General features: G+C 39.9%; 1 protein-coding gene across 1 annotated transcript; it reads right to left on the reverse strand.

Moving 5' to 3' along the window:
* Positions 1 to 2,354: 2,354 nt before the first annotated feature.
* LOC145806815 (uncharacterized) lies at positions 2,355 to 11,479 on the reverse strand. Its single transcript, XM_082904636.1, has 4 exons — positions 11,188 to 11,479; positions 9,908 to 10,083; positions 3,264 to 3,759; positions 2,355 to 2,365 (listed from the first exon to the last, which is right to left on the reverse strand). Exons 1-4 carry the CDS (start codon positions 11,477 to 11,479, stop codon positions 2,355 to 2,357), a joined length of 975 nt encoding a protein of 324 aa, XP_082760762.1.
* Between the last annotated feature and the right edge of the window lie 362 nt (positions 11,480 to 11,841).

Below are 11,841 nucleotides of genomic sequence, written 5' to 3' on the forward strand. Positions count from 1 at the left end.
CATTAATTATTTGTAAATTTGCAAATAAAAATTGCTTGAAAATAAAACTCAAGTTTCACTTGTTTTGTAATCAAATGAATTTGAATGAGTTACAAATTATTGAGCCTAATGAATAACTCAATTTTTTTAAAAATAAAATCTGAATTTGCATAACCCAACGCACTCACCCACACATTCGATTGACCTATTTGCACAAACTGCAAATCGCATTGTGGACAGTTGAGGGTCCATTTTTTAAACTTGCATTCCATTGGGTGAGTCCAACTCACAATCCGACCCTGCCAAAACCGGCCTGTGACTACCCCTAATCACAATGCCTCTAGACTCCACTTGACCATGTCCCAAAACCATTGAGGCCATTGTTTAAGAAGTTGTCAAATTATTATCTCTATTTTTTTTGTGTACATTTTTCATAAAAAATTACTAAAATAGTCAATTTCTAAACAAGCTCTAAATAACTTCTCAATAAAAAGAAATTAAATAATAAAAAATGTACTAATATAAATAGATAAGACATTAATTATTTGTAAATTGGTAAATAAAATTTGCTTGAGAGTAAAGTGCAAGTTTGACTTGTTTGATAATCGAATGAGTTTGAATGAGTTACAAATTATTGAGCTTAATGAATAGTTCAATTTTATTATTTTTTAAATAAAATCCCAATATGCACAACCGAACGCACTCACTTACATACTCAATTGATCCAACGGCATAAATCGCAGATCGCATTGTAGGCAGTTAAAGATCCATTTTTTTCAACCTACATTCCATCGGGTGAGTCTGGCCCTGTCACGACCCAAACCCATCCCTATGGGTTTAGCATCGTAACCGGCCAGTAATCCTAGGATTACCAAATGCCTCTTGACAGATTAACTCATAGCTAGGGGCTGCGGAAGCAATATACAAACATACAAAGTCCAAAGAGCTGTGATGACTTACATGGGACAGAATAGAACAAAAGTTTCATAGACTCTCTGGCGAGGTCAGGATATAACATTTACATATTACATATAAGCGTACATGATAAAAAATCTCGCCTACTAACTTGACAAACAACATAGTCTATTAAGAATACAAAAACAGCCACAAAAACTTGACTTCGTCCGGAACCTCCTCGGGAGGCGCAAGGGTTGGCTGACAAAAACAGAACTTAGGCCGTCAGTCCTGGGCCTGATCACGTACTTGCACACCTACATACATAATATAGATAATGAGCTGAGGCCTAGTGAATAATATCAAAGTAAAGGGTTTAATGAATGTTGCCCATAATAGTTACAGAATTACAGACACAAAATCGGAATCATATTCATAATCAGATTTTGCAATTAACCATATGTGGTACATTCATTAGCACTAGCAGAAATAGTTGACCCATTAAGGGACGGCCATAAAGGCATACAGTTGACTCACGTGCACGGAGACGATACAGTTGGCTCATGAGACGTACAGTTGGCCCATAATTGGGACGTATACATAAGGATCCATAACAGTTGGCTCATGAGACGGACAGTTGACCCATAATTGGGACGTAATGGAACAGATAACGAATATCATTTGAAGCTAAGAATGTCACGAATACATTTCAGAACCATTGGAGAACCATTTATTCATACAGAAAATAATATTTCAGGAACAGATCATCTTATATCATTTAGAAAATACTTATAATTGAACATAGCTTTACAAAGTTATTACTCACAGTTGGCTTTGGGTGCAGACAAACAGAGCAAATTAATCAAATGGTTCGAGGCACGCGACCTACACGAACATACATACAAATACACACTTGAAACACATGTTCAAATTATTCATATTTTCCTTTATTTGTTCTTGGCGTGTTTCTAGTCCTTAACCTCAATATGAAGTCTTAATCATGGCCTAGGAATGCATAGGATGGAATGAGGATGCAAAAATGCACCTGAAAACCTTTTCCAAAACTTACTGAAAATAGGGTCCATGCTCGAGCGTGGTTTCCCCCGCTCGAGCAGACATCAGAATGTGAAGGTTCGCTCGAGCATGGCTTTTCTCACTCGAGCAGACTGCAAACTTTGACAAAAGTACTGGTTGCATGATTTTCACGCTCGACGGACGCTCGATCTCCGCTCGAGCGTGAGTCTCAGACCTCGCTCGAGCGGACTGTAAAACGTATGAACTTTTGGGTATATGTATTTCACGCTCGAGCGTGACTCACGTCGCTCGAGCGGGAGTGCATGTACTCAGAGTGCTTGCTTAAGTGTGAAGCCCCTCGCTCGAGCGTGGATCAAATTTCTGGAATTTCCAGATTTGATCTTCAAGTTCAAATTCAATCTTTTAAGCATCAAACCTCATTTTTCTGGGCCAAAACTTGAGAAAATTCATGAAGACCCTTAAAACAACATAAATTAAAGATCATTTCAAGAAATCATGGCTCAATGACTTGCCAATTGTACACAATTTAACTTAAGGTTCATGTATGATCCATAGACAAGACATGCATGCAATTCTTTGAACCAAAGTTTCTTAAAACATGATCAAGTGCTACAAAACATTATGAAACTCAATGTTTTCCCGAAATTAAGGTGAATTCAAGACATGCATGAGGAAATTCTTTAAAAACGCTTTCAAAACTTCATGAAATGCACATGTAACCATAATCTCATTCTTAATTCTTTCCTTAGCTCAATTCTCATATTAATCTACCTATCACACTTGATTTCATGCATTAATCAACTAATTCACAAAACTAAAGACTAAAATTCTTAATTAAGGCTCTCAATTCCTTATGTTTAGGGATGTTCTTGAGCAATTCCTCAAGTCTCCTAGCAATTCCTTCCAAACCTCAAGCTTGATCTCAATTTCCTTCTCTCTCTCTCTCTCTCCCCCACGGTTGTGTGTGTAAGAGGAAGTTCAAAGTATGTTGACAATTTAAGAAAGAGATAAGTGGAACATGTAGGGAGTGTTTAAGAGCTCACTTGGTGTCAATTAATCAAAATAAATTAAATGTGCATTAAATAAATCTAATTTAATCGTTCCAAATCGAATTTTGATTAACCCTACCATAAAATTCTATAAATCCCGCATAAGACATATATCAAATCAATTTTAGAATCAGATGCCGATAAGGCCTTCAATTCACAAACCGAAACTAAAATATGAACAGATCTTTCCATACTAAACAGATATAAACACCCCCTTAATTACTGATTAGGTACAATTAATCATGGGTCGAGGTTGTTACAGTCTTCTCCCCCTTAAAAGAGTTTGGTCCTCCAAACTCGAATTACCTTCGTTCTGGAAGAACATTGGGTCCAATGGAAACAAATTCGGATATCTCTTCATCATATCTTCTTCTGTTTCCCAGGTTGCATAGGTTCTCCCATGATTCTGCCAATCAACTTTCACCAGTGGTATTTCTTTGTTCCTTAATCTTTTGATCCGTCGGTTCACAATCTGAATAGGTCTTTCTTCGTAAGTATAATCATTTTTCAAAAGAACGTAAGTTGGCTCAATCACATGCAGCGGATCTCTCAAATACTCCCAAAGCATAGAGACATGAAAAACGTTGTGGATGTGCTCCATAACCGGAGGTAAGGCTACCTGATACATTACCGGGTTGATCTTTTCAAGAATCTCATATGGCCCAACATACCTTGGCGCCAATTTGCCCTTAACACCAAACCGTGTTTGACCCTTCATAAGAGTAACTTTGATGAACACGTGGTCCCCAACTTCGTATTCTCTATCTCTTCTTCGGACATCAACATAACTCTTTTGCCGACTCTGTGCAGTTTTCAAACGTTGTTGGATCAGTTTCACTTTCTCTGTTGTTTCCTGCACAAGTTTCGGCCCCAATAAGGGTCTATCACCTACTTCAGCCCAACATATCGGAGATCGGCATTTTCTTCCATACAAAGCTTCATAGGGAGCAATTCCAATGCTTGAATGGTAGTTGTTGTTATACACAAACTCAGCTAATGGCAGATAGGTCTCTCAATTTCCTTGGAAATCTAACACACACATTCTGAGCATATCTTCCAAGGTCAGATTAGTTCGTTCAGTTTGACCATCTGTCTGTGGGTGATAGGTGCTACTCAACCTCAGTTTTGTCCCTAACGCCTGTTGCAAACTCTGCCAAAATCTTGATGTGAACTTTGAATCTATGTCAGATACAATAGATACTGGCACCCCATGCAATCTCACATTCTCATTTATGTAAATATTGGCCAATTTGTCAGCATTGTAAATAGATTTAACAGGTAGGAAATGAACAGACTTAGTTAAATGATCCACAATGACCCAAATAGAATCCATACCTCGGGAAGAGCGAGGCAATCCCACAATGAAATTCGTGGTTATGTGCTCCCATTTCCATTCCGGTATTGGGAGTGGCTGTAGTAAACCAGCAAGCTGTTAATGTTCAGCTTTAAATTGTTGGCAATATAGACATCTAGCCACAAAATCTGCAATACTCTTTTTCATTCCAGGCCACCAATAATTCTGTCTCAAATCATGATACATTTTCGTGCTCCCCGGATGTATGGCAAGCTTAGTGCTGTGAGCTTTGGACATAACACGCTTTCTCAATTCAGAGGAATCGGGCACACAGAGTCTATTCTAAAATTTCAATACATTATTTCCAAACACAAACCCTGTATAGACCGCCCGAAACTCCGCTCCACGCGCGAGGGCACAAATCGTGGTTCTAGCTATTACAGTTTGGACTCATGTCACGGTTCTGAATCTAATCTCACAAAGTGCAATGTGAGACTGATAAATCACCAAAGAGTCCAAATCTGGCAAATCATTTTGGAAAATCAATTTTAATCAAAAAGCGCCAAACATGGACTGCTTTACCAGATTTCAGAGTCACCACATAAATATTTTATTATGGGAAAATTTAGAAAACCCTGACTCGTGCCTAAGGCCATGTGTCTGTCATCACCAAAGTTGCCTCGGCTCGGGAACTTGGGTACGAAAGGAAAAGGTCACGCAATGAGCACCCCCGCTCGCCCGATCAAAGGATCGGCCTTTACTAACATGATATGTTGTTTTTGAAAATACATGTGTTCTTATTCCGATTTATTAGCTAGCTTACTATGTGATGCGCACAGCATACAAGTATAGACTAAATCACTCAAATTGGAACAAAACATCTCATGTTTGTTTGTTTGAAAATGGTTTGAAGTTGTTACTCCCAAGTAGGCTAAGACGCAGATTTTCCACTCAAGTGAGCTTAGAAAACATGGTGATTTGCCACTTCAAGTGGGCTTAAAACTCGCATTTTGATGAATTGTTCCAATTCAACCAATCCAATCTTCATCCACAGGCATTCATGCAGTTATATCAGTTAAGCAAATAGCCTCATAGCAAGCATGCTATACATGGCAACATACACATCTCATGCAGTATGCTAAAGCATAAAAGCTTACCTAGTACTCCGAGCCAAAACAAAAGCTAGTTAGTAATCAATGCATGATCCTAGCTATGTTAATAATGCCTAATGCAACACATGCAAAAATGCAACTACAATGGGCTCAGCTATTCTAAGATGTCATGTGAATGCAATTTAGATAACATGTATTCAAATTGGTATTGAAATACAATGCAGTTTGTATGATGCGCCGAGCTCGGTACATGCAAGACGAATGAATGAATGCAAACATGCTAGCATAAGGATGCTAATTGAAACATGCCCTAAAACTAACCATCAAAAGTTGATAAGTAAAAGGGAGAAAGAAATGGGGGCTGGAAGACATGCATCACATGCACGCACACTTATTACAACATTTGTGTCCTCTCGACGGAGGGTCCGAATAATAAGCTAACTAGCTAATCTAAGCTAATTAAACTAATTATTACAAAACGAAGCTAATTAACTAACAAGTTAACTAATTAGAAACACAAATGAATAGCTAAGTGCATTAACTACTTAAGTACAGAACCAAAGTGTAAGCTAGCCAAACAAAGCAGTTAAAAGGAGCCTCAGGGCGAGAAGCGCATGTATGCTCGGTTGCCTCGTTCGGAAATCCATCGCTATGCCCCAACTTGCCTCTGTTTGCATTTGTTTTCAAAGCACTTCACAAAGCTCCAAGTAGCTTCTACTCCAACATAGAGACCTCCAGGAGCATTGCGACTATTTATTGGTAGTGTAGACCACCTGTAGACCACTTACATTTGCTGCAGACCAGAAAAAGTGGTTGGCCCGCCACTTTTACTGGTCTGCCGACCAGAATTCTGCCACACTTCCAGTTTGCTGTAACAGAGAACAAGAAGGGGCACGACAGTATATTTGCAAGGTATGTGTGCACAACCACTCTCCCTATCATTTTTTAAGTTCAATGGAGTGTAGTTCTTGACTCTCGGGCCACCAACCGAGCATCGCAATGCACGTTGGCCGAGAAGCCAAGTTTGCACAATTCAATGTCAATGAATGCACAAATAACACATAAGAGCCTTAACCTCTATCATGCATGATCAAGAGGGTCGGCGACCGAGAAATGAGGCACGTTTCATCACTTCAAGTATGAAACGTCCCTCGTTTGTTGTGTTTGGATTAACACTCAACCCAAACACATGCAATGCAACATGATCAACTTATCAAAGCTAATGGCATGCAAACAAAATGTAATGCATGCACATGCAAACAACATGCAATGTAACAAGTATGCAAACACAATGCGAACAACAACATTCAAACAACATGCTCAATGGACTTAAACCGAATATGGACAGACCTCCATCATGCCCAAAACAGTGGCCAAAATGCTATGAAATGATGACATGAAAGCAAGAAAATACATGTTCATGCAATGGCTCATCAACTAGCACAAAAACACAACTCTCAAACATGATCAAGAAGTGACAAACATGGAAGTGTGACAACACTATATGCACTGAAATATCATGTGAAATGATGTCATGGCAAGCAAACATCTCAAGTATGGCATGCAAGAGGGTCTAAGGCACAAGGCCACCAAGAGGGACTACACAAGAGGCATGCAATACATGGCACAAATGATTGAACCAATCATGGACAGAGCTCAATTAGGTCAAAACAAAGGCCAAAACAGGCTGAGATGGGAGCTCAAAAGTCTAGGCATGCATGCATACGCATTAGGCCATAAGCAAGGCACAAAGGCATAACCCTTAAAGGCACTCAAAGAGTAAAAGAAATGAGAACATGACAATGCTATATGCTCTGAAATAACATGTTAAATGTTGCCAAATCATGTACATGTCACAAATGAAGCATGCTAGATGCATGAAAACACAAGGCTAGCGAGGCCAATTGCACTACAGCTATGCAATACATGAACCATATGGCCAAGATAACCCATAACAGTCCTAGAGCATGGAAAAACAAGGCTAAAACATGCACGGAGAATAGCCAAAACAAGATAGCATGAAGGGCATGAAGCATGGAGTATGCAAGGTTAATAAGGAGGATTGCACTACACCTACCAAAACCAAGAATGAGATGACTTTACCAATGAAAATCAGAGTTATGGCATGTCAAATTAACACCAAAAATGGGCTAATACCAACTCAACACATACTAGAATAACAAGCTCACTCATTAGGCATGCAAGGCTAGTAAAGAGGACTTGCACTACAAGTGTAAGAAGCAAATGAGGGATACTCTAACCAACCAAAAACAGAGTTGTATCATGGGAAAAAAAAATACCAAAAACACACTGAAATGGTAGCTCAAAAGCTTAGGCAAGATAGCATACACAATGGCTCATTTTTAAAGCATGAAGCACCAACCCTCTAAAGCATTGAATGAGTGCAAGATGTGAGGGCATGGCCACAATACATGCACTGAAATCACATATCAAATGATGCCAAATCATGTGAATAGCCCAAGCAATGCATGCTAGTGGACTCAAAGCACAAAGCTAGTGAACAAGAATGAACTGTGGCTATACAAAGCAAGGTATGCATGACCCAAAACACTTAAATCAGACCTAGAGCATGGCAAAACATGAAGAAAAGCTTCCTGGAGTAAAGCCAAAAGCATGCTAGAAGGATGGTTCAAAGCATGATGCATGTTAGGCTAGTGAATGGAAATGCACTACAAGTGCAAGGAGCATGCAAGAGGCTATCAAACCAAACCAAAACGAAGCTAAGGCATGGTAAAACAACACCAAAAACATGCTGAGATAGAGCCAAAACATGCTAGAAAGGTGAGCTATCAACATGAGCATGTAAGGCTAGTTTGCAAGGATTACACTACAAGTGTATAGAGCATGCAAGAGTGGCCTAAACTAAGCCAAAATAGAGGTATGACATACTAAAATAAGGCCAAAAATAGGCTGAGATGGAGCCAACATATACTAGATAAACATGCTCAAACATGAGGCCAACAAAGCAAGTAACCAAGACACAAGGAGAGGGGATGACCCCCTCCTATTTGGGACCTCAAAACACAATTTCTACCACTGAAAATCTGTTGGATTTTAGTGGCTAAAAGGCCAAGAGAAGATGATCTCAAGGGCCTAAAGTGATGGTTCAAAACAAAGCAAAATAAGGCATGTAAAGGAGTAGACCACCTCCAACACCAAAGAAGCCTTAAACAAATATTTCAAACACTTGAAAATGAAGCTTTTTGCAGTAGAAAGTCAAGCCAAAATAAGCATGCAAGGGTGGCCTAGTAAGCAACTACAACAAGGCCTTAAGAGGATTAGAGACTCACCCTTGAAGAATCAAAGCAAGGCAGCAACTTCTAAGGCAAAAACCAAGCCTTGAGCTCTAAACAAACCTCCAAGAATCTCAGTCCAAGATTGAAGGTGTTTCACTATGTGTTTGTGTGCAAAAGTGTGAAATAAAGGCACTTTCAAGCACAAATATGAGACAAAGGGAGCAATATAGAGATAGAAGTGTATGTATAGCTCCAAGCAATTTTTTTGAACCTAAGGCAAGAGGGAGGAGGCTCCCTTATATAGAAAAAACAAAGTTCAAGCTTGTTGAACAAGCTTGGAGCTCCAAGCAATCCCTCCATACACGTGTATGGAGGATGCTTTCTGTGCCCAATAGCTGGCACAACTGGCAAGAAAATATCTGCAGGAAGGCTGCCGACCAGTTGAAGTGGTCGGCCAGCTACTTGCACTGTCGGCTGACCACCAAAAGTGGTCTTCAAGAAGACCAAGTGGTCGGCAAGGGGGGAGAGGTGGTCTGCACAAAGAATGCAAAGTGGTGGCATGGCTGCCGACCACTTTTGGTGGTCCAAAGACCACCAAGACCAGTTGGCCGACCAGAAAACTGGCTGTCAGGAAGGAAAAGTGGTTTTCAGGGAGAGAAACTAGTCTACAACCCCTATTCCAACCTCCAAGGAAGGAAAACAAGGTTTGTGCCAAAAACAAACCAAAAAGGATGCAAGACAAGAGTCCACGGGTCAAGGCGCGCAGCCGGAAGCCTCGAAAACTAGTCTACGAGCGCAAAAGTGGTCTACGAGAGGAAAAAGTAGTCTACGACTACGAAAAGTGGTCTACAAGACCTCTGTGTCCCTCTAGACCAACGCAACAAGGTATGGTCCAAAAACCAAGCCAAGAGGAGAACGATAAGAGGTCTCGAGACAAGGCGCGCGACCAAAGGCTCTGAAAATCGGAAACTAGTCTACAAGAGGGAAAAGTGGTCTACGACCACAAAAAGTGGTCTACAAACCTCTCTCTCCCTCCAGGCAAGGTCAACAAGGCTTGGTCCACAAACCGAGCCAAAACACAAAGAGTTTAGAGGCCCGGAGGCAAGGCACTTCGCCGAAAACTCGAAACGAGCACAAACACGTGCGATCATCAAGCGCTCAATCGATGACGTCTAAGTCTTAAGGTCGATCAAAAATGGGGTGTCTACACCCTGGCCTCAGTTTTGAATCAAATTCTTCCACAATCTTTCTCAAGTATTCATCTTCAAGTTGTTTCTGTTTAATTACTTCAATGATTGCAGATTGAGCGGAAATGGCAGCTAGTATTCTGCCCTGTTCACGTATCACAATCTCAATCTTATTCTTTTCCAAGTCATATAACATTTCTCTCTGGCTGGTAAACAAACACGACAGATTCCCTATTGATTTCCTTCTCAAGGTATCCGCCACAGTATTAGCTTTCCCTGGATAATACAAAATCTGCAAGTCATAATCTTTAATTAGCTCTAACCATCTCCTCTTCTGTCTCATGTTCAATTCCTTTTGGGTAAAGAAATATTTGAGGCTTTTATGATCAGTATACACTTCACATGTAGCTCCATACAGATAATGTCGCCAAATTTTCAAGGCAAACACTATAGCTGCCAGTTCAAGATCATGTGTTGGGTAATTCCTTTCATGTAGACGGAGTTGCCAAGAGGCATAAGCAATTACTTTTCCATTTTGCATTAACACGCATCCCAAACCCTTGTAGGAAGCATCACTGTAAATCTGAAATCCATCGGTACCAATGGACAGAGTCAAAATTGATGCAGTCACTAATCTGGCCTTCAACTCTTGAAAGGCTAACTCTCGCTGTTCATTCTGATCAAATGATACATTTTTCTGGGTTAACTGGGTCAATGGCATGGCAAGTCTTGAAAAGTCTTTTACAAATCTCCCGTAGTAACCTGCAAGTCCCAAAAAATTTCTAACCTCAGTCACATTCGTCGGTTTAGGCCAATCCACAATGGCTTCAATTTTTTGAGGATCAACAGAAATATCATCCTTGTTGATTACATGTCCCAGAAATGCCACACTGTCAAGCCAAAACTCACATTTGGATAGTTTAGCGTATAACTTCTTTTCTCTCAAAGTTTATAGAGCAATTCTCAAGTGATTCTCATGATCTTTCCTGTCCTTAGAATAAATCAACATATCATCGATAAACACAACAATAAATTCATCCAGAAATGATTTAAACGCTCTGTTCATAAGGTCTATAAAGGCAGCAGGTGCATTCGTCACCCCAAAAAGCATTACTAAAAATTCATAGTGTCCGTATCTAGTCCTGAATGCGGTTTTCTCCACATCTTTTGCTTTAACTTTCAACTGGTGATACCCGGATCTAAGGTCAATCTTGGAAAAGACTTGGGCTCCCTGAAGTTGATCAAACAAGTCATCTATTCGGGGTAAAGGGTATTTATTCTTGATAGTTACCTTGTTTAATTCCTGGTAGTCTATACATAACCTCAAAGATCCATCTTTCTTTTTGACAAATAAGACTGAAGCGCCCTAAGGTGAAGTACTCGGGCGAATGAATTTCTTATCTAACTGCTCTTGAAGTTGGGTTTTCAATTCTTTCAGTTCTGAGGTTGACATTTTGTAAGGGGTCTTAGAAATAGGTTGTGTTCCCGGCGCTACTTTTATAGTGAACTCAATCTCCCTATCAACTAAGTCCCCAGGCAAATCATCCGGAAACACATCGGGAAATTCACAAGCAATAGGGATAGTTTCCACATTGGTCTTATCAGAGATCTCAGTCAAAACACAACACATGTAACCCCTACACCCCTTCCTAAGTAATTTAACAGCTTTCATGGCAGAAATTAGGTATGGAGGAGGAACTACCCCATTTTCAGTAAAAATAAATTCAGGCATACCCGGTGGTCTAAACACAACAGATTTACTTGCACAGTCAATAGTACCACAATATTTAGTCAACCAGTCCATACCCAGAATACAATCAAAAGTATCAATGTTCAAGGGCAATAAGTCAACATACAATGTCATATCACTAATCATAATGTCGCATGCTGGATAAACATAAGCACATAACATAGAACCCCCAGACGGTGTAGAAACAGATAACACATATGTCATAAGTTCTAGTGGTCTAGTTAATTTCTGAGAGAAAGCATGCGATACGAAGGAATGTATAGAACCGAAATCGATCAATACAC

Source organism: Camellia sinensis, chromosome 14 (genome assembly GCF_055761805.1).
Source record: "Camellia sinensis isolate YWXY chromosome 14, ASM5576180v1, whole genome shotgun sequence".
Classification (NCBI taxonomy): Eukaryota; Viridiplantae; Streptophyta; class Magnoliopsida; order Ericales; family Theaceae; genus Camellia; species Camellia sinensis.